The sequence below is a fragment of the Cynara cardunculus genome, assembly GCF_001531365.2.
Source record: "Cynara cardunculus var. scolymus isolate 2C chromosome LG 15, CcrdV1, whole genome shotgun sequence".
Classification (NCBI taxonomy): domain Eukaryota; kingdom Viridiplantae; phylum Streptophyta; class Magnoliopsida; order Asterales; family Asteraceae; genus Cynara; species Cynara cardunculus.
The window spans coordinates 12012847-12026290 of record NC_037542.1 but is presented as its reverse complement, the minus strand read 5'-3'; the positions used below and the strand labels follow the sequence as shown (position 1 = coordinate 12026290).

The window sequence follows — 13444 nt, the reverse complement described above, 5'->3', positions numbered from 1 at the left end:
GGTTTTTCAACGGAGAACCGATGACATTTTTTCCTGTTATGTGAGATATTTTAAATGAAATGAGTTAAAAACCATATTCGATCCAAAATGGTTCGTGTTTAAATTCACATATTTCTAAAATTTTGCTTTTATAGAGTATCAGATATTTATGTCAAAAAATCAACGTAATTTTTTGATTAAATTGCTTTAGGTTGTCCATGTTTTTTTTATGTAAAACAAGTTAGAAATAAAAATGTATGTAAGATAATAAGAATAGAAGTGAAAACACTTTTTTTATAAATCTAAAAGATACTAAATCTAATTCTTTATGAATGATATTTTTAATAATGGATATACAATATATTTAAGGGGTGTTTGAAATTGCTTATAAAAACAACTTGTTGACTTATTTTGATATGACATTGATAATAAATATTTTTAAGTGTTTAGATAAATATTTATACCGATATCAAACCGGTAATAAAATGTTTTTGAAGAAGTTAAACTATTCTAATTTATAATAAATTAATACGGATTTTTTTAGAAAATCTAAGTTGTTTCGGAGGGTCCACGGTACCCGCCACCATCCTCGTCCATGGTTTTTAACTTTTGAGGATTCCTGTCTCCAACCCCGATTCTAGTTTTACATGGATCGGTAGTCGAGACTCGAGCATCATCTCGAAAGGCATCTCAACTTCTGATCATCTGTAAACCATTAACGAAACCAAGGGGGGTGAAACCCAGCAAATGTTGAATGCTACAATCTTATGTAAAAATGGAAATCTGATCACTTTGCTTGAGAACTGCCAATCATTGTGCGAGTTCAAACGAATGCATTCCATCATGATCACGTTTGGGTTTCCTCTAACCCAAGAAGATGCATTCGCATCAAGATTTCTCTCTTTTGCAGCCACTTCCTCCAACAACATGGATTATGCTTATGCAATTTTTCTTCAGCTTCCAAACCCAACTATCTTCAACTGGAACACCGTCATTAGGGGTTACTCCAAAGGCAGAAATCCGAACAAATCGATGTCTGTTTTCGTTGACATGTTGCGGATGGGTGTAACCCCAGACCATCTAACTTACCCGTTTCTAGCGAAGGCGGCGTCACATGTGCGGGACGTCCGGCTTGGATTATCGATTCACGGGCGTGTTGTGAGAGATGGGTATGAGGCTGATAGGTTCGTTAAGAATTCTTTGATTCATTTTGCTGGCTCTTTCAAGGATGTATGGTATGCACGCAAACTGTTCGATGAAATGCCTAACAGGAACTTGGTGTCATGGAACTCGATGTTGGATTGTTATGTGAAGTGCAAGGAAGTATTATTGGCACGAGAAGTGTTTGATTCAATGCCAGACCGTGATGTTGTGTCATGGAGCTCTATGATTGACGGGTACGTCAAGTGTAGTGAGCATAGTGAAGCACTGGCGATTTTTCAAAAGATGCAGGGATCGAGCATCAACGCCAATGAGGTGACCATGGTCAGTGTATTAGGTGCTTGCGCTCATCTAGGTGCACTTGATCAAGGGATCATGATGCATCGTTACATCATCGACAAAAAGATTTCTTTAACTTTAGCATTAAGAACATCCCTTGTGGACATGTATGCCAAATGTGGAGCAATAGAGGCTGCACTAGCCGTGTTCCATGGAGTTCCGCGAAAGCAAACCGACGTTTTAATCTGGAACGCTGTGATTGGAGGGCTTGCAACACACGGGTTTGTTCATGAATCACTTGAAATGTTTACAGAAATGCAGAAAACTGGAATCACACCAGATGAGATCACATACTTATGCATTCTGAGTGCTTGTGCTCATGGCGGCTTAGTCAACGAAGCTTGGCACTATTTCAAGATTCTTACTCGAAACGGTTTGAACCCAAAAACCGAACATTATGCGTGCATGATGGATGCATTGGCACGAGCAGGACAACTTACAGAAGCGTACACATTCTTGACTCAAATGCCTATGGAACCAACGGCTTCCATGTTAGGGGCATTGTTGAATGGATGCATTAACCATAGGAATCTTGATCTTGCTGAAATAGTCGGAAAGAAACTTGTTGAATTAGAACCGGATCATGATGGTAGATATGTTGGTTTATCAAACGTTTATGCGGTTATTAACCGGTGGGACGAAGCTAGAAGAATGAGGGAAGCAATGGAGAAGAGAGGGGTGAAGAAATCACCAGGATGGAGCTTTGTGGAGATACTTGGATTCACTCACAGGTTCATAGCTCATGATAAAACTCATCCCCAATCCGAACAAATTTATAATATGTTGAATTTTGTAGTAAAGCAATTGAGTGATTCAGATTCTGAAATTTTACAGGATTGCATCTTTGATATTGTAGATATTTAAGTTGCATATTCTTTGATTGCAGGGAACTTGCTTATGAAAATTGTTAACTAATTCATGGTTATAAGTATGGTGCTTATGACATAGATTTAAGTGTGTATAGATTTAGATAATAAGTTATTGTTTGTTTTTTTTGTGTTGGATAAACTGTATGAATAGCATAAATGATCATTTTACCCTTCTAGATTGTGCATCGAATTAAAATGATTGATGAAAACTCCATAATTCACCAATCTTGTCTCAACTCTGATGGTTTTTGTTCAACATGCTTTGATGTTTTGTCCCACTTGGTCATAGTCTAATGTCGTACCAAGAATAGAACAAAACGTTTTTGTTTTATCCCATCATGTCCAGGGGCGGACCTGTATGGGAGCATACGGTGGCACGTGCCACCGTATTATTTCGCCTCCGAAGGGTAAAATTTTTAGGTTTGTTAACGGTGCTACCGTATCGTTTCGGAAGGTGCTACCGTATTTTTTATAAAATTCAAAGAATGGTGCTACCATATCATCATGAAGGTGGTGAGAAGAAGCAAGAAGACACCGGAAAACCAGAGGATGCGGCGGCGGTGATGGAGATGAGGAAGAGAACCCCAATTCTACCCCACAACCAAGTTTGAATCATGTTAGTGTCATTTTCTTAGTCAAACGGTGGCATCGTTTGAAAAAAATTTCCTATATTTTTTTTCTTATGGTCAAGTGGTGCTACCGTTTAAAAAAATTTCTGGGTCCGTCCCTGATCATGTCCCATGTATTAAAAGCAACTTATGGGTGCATTTTATATAATGAACATGACAAAACAGAATAACATGGATATTTGTTCCACGTTTGACATGACTTCTACATTGAAACAAAGTAAAATATTCCACCTCCACCTTATGAAACAAGATGAAACAAGCCTATATTTTATCAACATGCTTTCAAAATAAAACATAATTCCCTTCTAAAACATCAATCGCATCTCCCTCGTTAATCAATTTATTTGTTTTCACTTTACTGTCATCAAAATATTATTTTTATATTTTTTCATATTTTAATTAATTAACATAATTTATTAAATATTAATAATAAAAAACTAACGTAGAAAAGGTATAAAATAAAATTTGAAAACTAATGAAATTGTTATTTTGGTGTCAATTCAATTTTCTTGACAAAACTTTCTAATGATATTTTCTTTATATAAAAAACATTTATTTTATTATAAGTTAATAAATTAACATAAACTAATCAAAATATTAAAAAGATATAAATAACTCATTACAAGTAAATTGGTCATTTAGTCCAAACAAATGTCTTGTCTTGTCCTATCTTTACCTCGATATCAAACACACCCTGAATCACATCATCCAAAACGGATCATGGATCGACCAAAGTATCTGGTTTTTGAGCATATGGTTGCAAACTGACTCTAAACTTGTATTATGCCACAACTTCAAGTGCATATATATATTAGCAATGAGTTTATATACTGCAAGGTACATTACACTCCATGTTGCACTTACTACTTAAGTTCTGGAAATCTGCTAGTTCGATATTGCACATTAATCGTTTAGAGTAAATACCTACGAAACTAGTTTGTAGATGAAATTTAAATACGCGAGATCAACAACGGCACAGATGCAAGGGTGTCTTCGCCCATAACGGGCTGAAAAAGATCCAACTCCCCATAACGTTCAAGAACGCGCATTCTGCAGTCTTCTGCCGCCATTAATCCGGTGGAGTAAGCACCATGAACCGAGCCGGGGTAGTCGGAGCTCGTTGCTTCCCCTGCAAAGAATAAATTATCCACCGGGATCCTTAGCTTGTCGTACAGATCATGGGGTTTTCCTACTGTATCGTAGCTATATGAACCTAGTGAATTAACGTCACTGCCCCAATGCGAAACCAGGTACTGTATCTGCTTAAACGAAGAAAAACGTTCTATGAGCGTCTGATTCTAAAAAGAAATCAAAGATTACGGGAGATATACTAGGTTAGTTTAGTTTTGTCATTACGAAGAAAAAATGTTCTATGAGCGTCTGATTCTAAAAAGTCAATTTGTAAGATTACCGGGGTGGAAGCATCTGGAAGAATCTTTTTAAGCTGTGTAAAAGCAAAACTAGCTGCAGCCTCGTCCGACATTTTCTCGATGTCTTTTGCTAGTTTTCCCGCAGGCATGTAAACAAGAACAGCATGACCAGTGGCCTTGTAAAGATTAAGAAAATAGCTGCATCCATATGAAGTCTCGGCAACGACTCCTAAAAACTCTACGTTTGGCCAAAACACTCGCTCAAAATGCAAAACTATCTTGTTCTCAATTCCAACTCCAAGGTCAGCTATGGCTTCTTCCTTCCATTCAGGTAGTCTTGGTTCGAACTTGATGGTGTTCGACTTCAAAACACCAAGCGGGACGGCAACTATAACCGCATCTGCAAAGAATGTTTTGCCATTTTCAACGGTTACCTTCACACCATTATTACGTCTGTTTATCTTCGTGACCCTTTGGCAATACAGGAATTAACAATAAAACAAAGGAAGTGAGTTAAACGGTCACAAAAAATATACGCATTTTATAAGTAAAAATAGATAAGTAACAGAGTAAGAACATAGGTAAAAGGCTTAATCACAACTAACCTGTGACCCACGCGGATGTCAAGGCCTTTGGCCAGCGTATTTATAACTGGCTGGTACCCCCGAACCATAAGTCCATGCCCGCCTGGAAGCAACTCTTCCTGTGCATGAGAAAACATAAATAAGATGGGTGCTTTTAGCTTTAACGACATACGGTGAGAATAAGTAAAACCCCATCAAATTACTGTCCAAAAGAGCCCTTCGGAGGGAAGGTTCTAACACATGTTGAGAAGAGCTAGCATAGATTGTCCCGAGTACAGATTACTCGGGAAGCATTGAGCCCTAAAGTGGTAGACCTAATACCATGAGAGAATATGTGAAACCCCATTAGATTACCCCCAAAAAGAGCCCTTGAGGAGGGATCGGAGCTTCCAACATATATCAAGGGATAATGGTCCAAGTCTAGCCGATGTGGGACTTCAACAGACACATCAGAAATCATAATAACAAACCCCCTGCCCCACAAAAAATGGAAATGCAACAGGGGAAAAGAAAAGAGCATACCTTGTCCCAGCATTTTAGAGAGATGGTATCAGCATCAGCAGCAAACCAACCTTCCATTCTACACAAGTACCACTGCAACACCTTGTGAGGGAGTCCCTCCAACCTGTAAAATAGTTATTAAAAAGATATTTCGTATGATTATCTGAAGAAAGACATCACTTACAAAGCTCATGGAGGTAAAATAGGAATACCTTAGTTTTGGGTTTCTTTCAAACACAATGGATATTGCATGCTGTATAGACGAGTCTTCGCTCAACTCTTCTCTCACTTTATTTGTCTGCAATATAAACACCGCATATCAAGAATAAAAAAACCAGAAGACCCGAAAAACCACCAAGCAAAAAGATGATCGCTTATAATAAATAATTCATCATTTCTCAGGAACCGTGTTTAAAATCTAGTTCAGGAAGAACATTTTACAACCTCAAGGGGTTGCCCTAGTGGGTAAGGCATGAAACCTTAGTTGGTTTGAATCCCACAGATGCCATCAACTCCTTAGAGGCCACACTGGTAGGCTAGAAGGCCTAAAGTTTGCCGATCCATGATGAGGGGGAGTTTGCATGGACCACATGGACTAATTGGGCCAAACGTGCAGGATGGTTATTAAAAATATTATCCAAATATTAAAGGAGGTAGAGTAAAGCAGAGAGAGAGAAGGCTTACTTCTTCCAAGATACTCTCGAATGTTTGCCCAACCTGTGAGACTAATTCCTGAGGAACTTGGTTCCCATCGGTGTCAAATAGCGCATAGCTGAAGAAATACTATGCCAAATCAGCAAAGAAATACATCGATAACTATAAATATCATAGTTTGTTGGTTACAAGTATATTTACCAGTTATTGGTTTTCAGAACTTCAATTTTAATTTAAATTTCCTAATGAAATATCAAGGTGAATGAACTCTGATTAGAGAAATAATGAACAGAAAATACAGTAACAAACCAAGAATTAACAGAAAACTAAAAGGTACAGCATTAGATACTGTTCCATATAGGCATTTCCCATTAGTTGATTCTAAAGTTCATAGGCAAGAATCCAACTATTAACAATGTTCATCATCTTTCTACATTCACTCTCATATTTTATGGTTTAAATGACTACAAAGTCAACCGATAATCAATTGTGATCAGGTATAAACTAAGAGAAATATTTTCTTGGTATGAACTTAACACTTACAGGAACTACAATGAAATCTCCTACATACATGACATATGGAAATTTGGGATGACTTACCTCTCCAAGTCATGGTCATACAACACTGAGTTGTCACCACTGGTACGGTAGAGAGGTAATCCAAGTCTTCCGATGAGAGGCGCCAAGGGATTCTCTTTGCAAACCCCATGCAACCTGAAACATTAACATCAACTTAGAATACGCATGGTAATCACGGACAGGTATAAATATGTCTTATCAGTCAATATTGTGAATTTGCCTCTCACCATGATGCGCCCAGGTCTATGGGAAAACCAAATGAGTAATCCGTACAAACTCGACCACCAATTCTTTCACGAGACTCAAGTAAGATAACCTGAAAACATAAATGAGATTAATAACATATTGTCTACTACGTGTGTCCACCCGTTCCCCACTTGCAAGAATGATGTGAGTACTAAAGTTAAATAAGAAAATGTTTGATATTTTCTACCCGGAATGAAGCATCATAGAGGGCACGAGCAGCAGCTATGCCAGCAAAGCCACCACCAATTACGATAACAGATGGTGATCCTGAATGGCTTGTTTTGATATTTGAATAGCAGGGTGCTGCATGTGAAGGGCAAAGCATGAATTAGATCAAGTATAGAGGATTTGCTATATAGAGTTGATAAAGTGAGATATCTTCTAACTTCTAAGACTATTCACATATGCAATTGCATCTAGCATCCTTTCTTTAATCTTTATAAATTCATAAAAGTTATAAAAGAAACCCTTCTTCCTCTTTTGATTGTACTTGATTTACCCCTTGGATTGATTATATAGTATCTCAAATTGAAATCTGAACAGAGAGGAGTTCTGATCCTTTGCAACTATTGAGGGTATATATAATCCTTTTAGCAAGACCACCTCTTCAAACTAACAAGTGTTAACACATAAATTCATGGCACATCAGTTATAAAGAAAATTATGATCTGTTTTCAATTTTCCTACTCCATAAACATATATGCAAATGTAGGGACCACATTGAAGTTTGACAGAGAACCACAAACAAAAAATATAGTTTTTTTGCAGAATATGCATCACCCAACTTTAAAGATTCAGATTTGATTCCTCCCAGCATAAATGAGCAGGTAATTAATAAATACCTTTGACATTAGTAATGAGTTTCCCACACACAAGGTAGATGGTTAAGATTTGTCTGTGTTTTATATTGTCTTTGAGAACCCTTTTGCAAGTTCTTCTCCAAAACAAGTAACACACACACACATATATATAAAGGGAGTTTCAAACACAACCCATGGAAATCTTGCAACCATACAAAACACAGACAAATCTTAACCATCTATCTAGCCTGTTAGAATATTTGGTTCGATAAATATCTCAGTTGTTCCTAATCCAAAGCAACAATCATAACGAACGAAACCTATCATCTTCCATAAATATCTCGTTCATAATGAATGAATATCTCGATATATTCTGTAAATATGTCAATTGTTTAGGGTTTAGGATAGTTATATATATACATGATTTTGGGCCTATATACATATACATCAAGATTGACGGTGCTGGTGGAAAATTCCGGTGAATAGTAAGTAACCACAAGTCTGTAAGATAAGAAGTAAAAATAAAAGAAGAGGGATGATCATAAACCTTGTTTCAATTGGGGATTACTCTTGTCTCCTGACGAACCCATGTAGCGATGAATGATGATGATCGATCAAGATTGAGACCGAAAGAATAGTAGTAGAAGTGGCAGGAGACAAGTTACAGAAAACTAACAACAATAATAAGAGTATATAATAGAATGCAGAATTGGGTGTTGTAGGATCCAAGGGTTTATCAAATTGAAATCTGGAAGTGGGTAATAATTGAGGCGAGTGATGGAGGATGAACAGAAGAAGGCAAGTAATAAAGTGATTGGAATTCGAACAATTACAACCCAGCTTGACCAACCAGCTCATACGTATTTCAAACTCAACCCTTGGAATCCCACCCAAAAACCCTGGGCTAATAAATATACAATCGGATCTGATAATCGGTTCAAATGTCGAGATCAGGTAAAACCCAATTGATATATTCCCCAAGAATGAACGGTGTCCACTGTCCAGTCTTGATTGTGAAGATGATGTGATCCAAGTGATCTGGGTGGGAAGAAGAAGAAGATATTTTGTGGGTTTTATAGGGAGGAATGAACACATGAATTACGTGGTTCACTTTTGATTTATGTTTTCTGAAAGTGTTCGGTGTCAATAAGGTCGGTGGTATTTTCGTGGTGAAAAGGGATCCTTCTTATCATCAGTCATCACCTATATTCAATATACGGGTCGGGTTTTATCCATATTTTTTTAAAAAATATATTAAAATCAAATTTTAGAGATTATTATATTATAATTATCCAAAAAAATTGATAGATAAGAAAAATCAAAGTAATCTTTCTTTATGTTGTATTCAAATAAAAATTGGAAATTGATCAAAAGCGAATTTAAATTTTAATTTTAATCAGATTTTACGTAGATGTGTTATGCATCTGAGTAGATTTGATTTTCAGTTAAAGAAAAAAAAATCTTTACTTAAACTGGTCCCATTTACGTAAATATTTTTTTAATCTAAAAATAGGCTTTACGCAAATGCATAAGGTATTTATGTGAACTCTGGCCGGAATGGGAATTTCGTTAACATGATACAAACAAATTGTCAAAGAATTAATGGTTCTCAAAGTCTAATTACTAAAACTATATTACTGTTTATTGTACTTTATCCAACAAAAATCCAAAATTTCAATCAACATCCTAAAGAAAACTAAGATGGGTTTGGTCCGTTGGAGTCCGGTGTGGAATTTGAAGGAATCAAACAAACGAATCAATTTTTTTTGGCATATTTCATTCCAATTTCTGCCAACCAAGCACACATAGTCAAACATGATTAAAGTTTATTCCAATTTCTCCATATTCCAATTCATTTGACAGATTCTAGTTCCAACATATTTCATTATGTAAACCAAACGCCACCTAAACAATTCATAACCATGTATTTACATTTTAAGGCCTTTGGCATACAGCTCAATTGGCAAAAAAACGAGATGACTCTATTTACATTTCAAGATCATATCAATCATATTCAATTTTAATAAAATTTATTTAACATAAATAATAATAAAAAAATGGGTGCTTTTCTTTTTAAATCAGTATGAAAAGTATGTATAATTTATCATGTTTTTGGTTTGAAAGTGACATCATATCATTTGTAGAACCCCATGTTTCACATGAACACATAAATAAATAGAATTATTTTGTTACCATTTGGCACCATTTGTGCTTTTGTACTTGCATTCACACAACTTAAAAACTGAGATGGTAACTTCATTTGATTCAATAAACCAAATCAATTTATGAATTTGTGTAAAGTGTAGTTATGAATTATAATATGATTTCGATACAGTATTGTCTTTAACATGCAGTTCAGCTGGTAAAAGGATGGAGTGAATTTGGCCAAAGACAAAACAAGTCACGGGTTCGATCCTACCCTCTAGGCTCAGCCTCTCAGCAAGTGGAAAATACCGCTGCATTGATGTCCTTGGAAGAGAGTGTCGTATGAAGCCTGTTGGGATTGTTGATAATCAAATTTTTATCCAAGTGCTTAATATTTATTCTATATTATAAAACATTTGACAAAAACTTTTAAAAATAATTTTTTATGCATAAAATATTGTTTATTGATGCATATTACTTAAAATTCAAGATTACAAGTAGAAAGTGGTACATCTTATTAAAGCTCTATGTTTGAATTTGTATAATTAAATGTAGGTAAATATAATCAAATACATGATAAACATCATTTTAAATATAAAAAATCTAAAATGTAATAAGATAATCATTGAGTTATAACATAATACTTAATTATTATCTTAAAATTTTATTTTTTTAATCCAAAAATAAATTAGTTCGTTATTAAAGTTCAATTAAATTATAATAAAAAATTAAATTAAAGAAATTACACAAAAACGAACTTTTAAATAGTTAATTTGATATTAATATCCCTTTCTTTTTCAAAATTTTATAATATTTTCAAATTTATATTTCATTCAAAAATAAAAACATTTTCCTTTTTCTCAAAACAATATAAAATCGTATTATAATATCGACAAAACCAAAATATAAAATGAAACATTAAAATCAAGATTTATCTTGCTGCATTGTGCGACTACCCTTCTAGTACTATTATATATATATAAATTCAAAATATTTGAAATTGACAAAATAATACTAATTACATCATGGCATAATCTCCCGTTGTTCCTCCGTAGCTCAGTGATAGAGGGGTCAGTTGTTAACCGATTGATCATAGGTTCGAATCCTACTTGAGGAGATTTGAAAATCACCGTCAAGATTTGAAGATCTAAAACAAAGTTTATACATATTCAGAAAAATTATTAAGCGTTATCAAAATTGTTTAATGAAAATATTTAAACTTCTAATGATACTATAATTAAGAACGTTAAAGCTAATATACGAAGGACTCATTTACTAAACGTTTATCAATAAGCGTTTACCCGTAAAAGAAATTACTCACACTTACCTTATCATGTAAATTTTTGGCGATCGAAATGAATTGTTGGTAAGAGATTCTATATCCGGCAAGTGCTTACCATAGACATCAGAATGGGGTGGGGACCTCAATCCCCATCCACATCCCCATCTTCACTGAGAAATATGATCACATCCCTGCCCCCGTGTCCAGCGGAGATCCGTGACCCCCAGTGGAGAATTGAGGATTTTTCCCCGTTGATATAAGATATAAATCAAATGTGTTAAACACCACACTCGATCGATAATGGTCCTTGTTTAAAACTTATATATTTTCAAAGCTTGCTTTTATAGAGTATCATATATTTATATATTAACAAAATCACATCATATACGTAATTGTTTGATCAAATGTTTTCGACTTTTAATGTTTTTTAATCTAAAAAAGTAAGACAACTCAAAGAAAACGTATATAAAATAAATGTTAAAATATTATTTCTAAATCTAATTCTATATAAATAATATATTTAATAATAAATATAAATAAAAAATGTAATATTTGGGTATGGGGCGGGCTGGGGACCACGTTACCTGTCCCCATCCCCGATCCCTGGTTTTGCGAGGAATCCTCGTCCCTGTCGGGGGCGAGTACATGTGGTTCCCCTATAGGCCAGATCTCGTTCCCATGCCTAGCTTATCGGGTAAAAATATTTTTCCTTACTTAACGGATAAGACTCTCAATCTTTGTTATCGCTCTTATAGGTAAGATTTTTAATGTTCATCATGCTCATTTGATAAGGTAAAATGACCCGATAAACACTTACCGGATAAGCGTTTAGTAAACGAACCCGAAGACTTTCATATCATTCCATTTGTAACACACAAATTTTTGGTGCGTATAATTCCGACTACAATATTTATATTTCGATCTAAGCATAACTATTGGTATGTATTTTGAGTTGGTTTAGTGTTTTGTGCGAGGAACAAGCTAATTACCTTTTCTGGAGAAGTTTTACACCCGAAGCGAAATCTTCACACCTGGGAAGATCGCCTTCACTCTCGGGGCAAAATCCTTCACACTCGAGAAGCTTGGGCAGAAAATTGGGTTTGATCGGTGGGACCCATCAGCTACACTCAAAATCGTTTTTTTTTTTTTTTGCCCTAGAAACCCTCATTTTTGTTTCCAAACTCATTTCTCTTCTCTTTCCCTCTCACTTTACTTAATCCGTTCAAGAGCATTTGTTCCACCAAAATCAAAATGTTCAAGAGTTTTTTGAGATTAGAAGCTAGAGATTCAAGTCTTGTGGACTAAAGCTCAAGATCTTCATCTTCTTCATCGTTTTCCACCATTGTCGACTTAGTTTTTAGGGTTCTTTCCCCTAAAACCCTATCGGTCCGATTTTCTCAAGGATCTTGATGACTTTGCTTGTGGATTTCAAGTCTCCCCCGTCACTGAAAGGTGTTATTTCTAGATAATGTATTATCCATGTTTTCAATGTTGTTTTGGGTACGGAGAGTATCCCTACTTTATGGTTTTGGTATCTTGGAACTTATCCATGTCCTGTTTGTTTTAGGCATTGAACCTTAACTATGCTATTTGGATGTCTTGGATAATAAATTTGTATCCATATTTTTAGTATTTGAATCTTAAACCGTATTAACGTTTTTGGTGAGTATTGAGTTTCGTCTTCATGGTAAAATGGGTGATTTGGTCACCAAGTTTTTATCACCAAAAATGACGATTTTGAGAAATATGTTGCTTTTATCCTATGTAATAACATCTTTTCCAGTTTTACTATTTTATATTAAAGATGAAAACTGTTTGAACTCAATAGTCATTAAGCCTAACTTTTTCATTGGTTGACATGTGCATTAGGTCCTTGTTGGGGAATAATATTAGCAGCGTGTAAAGTAAAGTGCTAGTTAGATGCACGTGAATGATTTAGTTTTTCAGAACCTCTTTCGTATTTTGAAGTGGCAGCTATAAGCCTATAATTGGGTTTTAGTAGCACTCGATCTTGGCCTAAATTTTATGTAAGGTTTAGTTTCACATATTATTAATGCTAAACCTAAATTGCTATTTGAAGTAATCAAGTACTCACTTATTAAAAAGAGATTTAGGGGCTGTTTGGCAGTTGCTGAATGGTTTGGTGCAGAATGGTTAAGTGGTCAGAATGGTTAAGAGGGCCAGAATGGTTAAGTACTGAATGAAATAATGTTGTTTGGTAATTGTTATCTGAATGACAGTAAATTACCATTTTAACCCTCATTCACATTTTCTTTGAAGTTGAAGTTGGATAATGTGTTAGGGCC

General features: G+C 35.1%; 2 protein-coding genes across 3 annotated transcripts; one reads left to right on the top strand and one right to left on the bottom strand.

Moving 5' to 3' along the window:
• The first annotated feature begins 640 nt into the window (after positions 1-640).
• Positions 641-2997, top strand: LOC112528056 (pentatricopeptide repeat-containing protein At5g08305-like). Its single transcript, XM_025138955.1, has one exon. It carries the CDS (start codon positions 727-729, stop codon positions 2341-2343), a length of 1617 nt encoding a protein of 538 aa, XP_024994723.1. The 5' UTR covers positions 641-726; the 3' UTR covers positions 2344-2997.
• A 764-nt stretch (positions 2998-3761) lies between these two features.
• Positions 3762-8786, bottom strand: LOC112527605 (probable polyamine oxidase 2). Of its 2 annotated transcripts, none has more exons than XM_025138334.1 (10): positions 8259-8782; positions 7099-7214; positions 6893-6981; positions 6687-6800; positions 6117-6204; positions 5645-5730; positions 5454-5556; positions 4953-5050; positions 4389-4818; positions 3762-4236 (listed from the first exon to the last, which is right to left on the bottom strand). In XM_025138334.1, the coding sequence occupies exons 1-10, from the start codon at positions 8299-8301 to the stop codon at positions 3928-3930; spliced, it is 1476 nt and encodes a 491-aa protein (XP_024994102.1). In that variant the 5' UTR covers positions 8302-8782; the 3' UTR covers positions 3762-3927. The 2 variants fall into 2 exon arrangements, with proteins under 2 accessions (XP_024994102.1, XP_024994103.1); XM_025138335.1 differs by having other exon boundaries at positions 3955-4106; positions 8259-8786.
• Positions 8787-13444: the final 4658 nt, after the last annotated feature.

What these genes read in the sequence shown, in the direction of transcription:
- LOC112528056 (XM_025138955.1), top strand. Translation starts at nt 727, where the DNA reads ATGTTGAATGCTACAATCTTATGTAAAAATGGAAATCTGATCACTTTG.
- LOC112527605 (XM_025138334.1), bottom strand. Translation starts at nt 8,301, where the DNA reads ATGGGTTCGTCAGGAGACAAGAGTAATCCCCAATTGAAACAAG. An exon ending in TAATCCCCAATTGAAACAAG is followed by an intron (nt 7,215 to 8,258) that starts GTTTATGATCAT and finishes CTTCACATGCAG; the next exon opens with CACCCTGCTATTCAAATATC. An exon ending in CTCTAAAATGCTGGGACAAG is followed by an intron (nt 5,051 to 5,453) that starts GTATGCTCTTTT and finishes TCTCATGCACAG; the next exon opens with GAAGAGTTGCTTCCAGGCGG.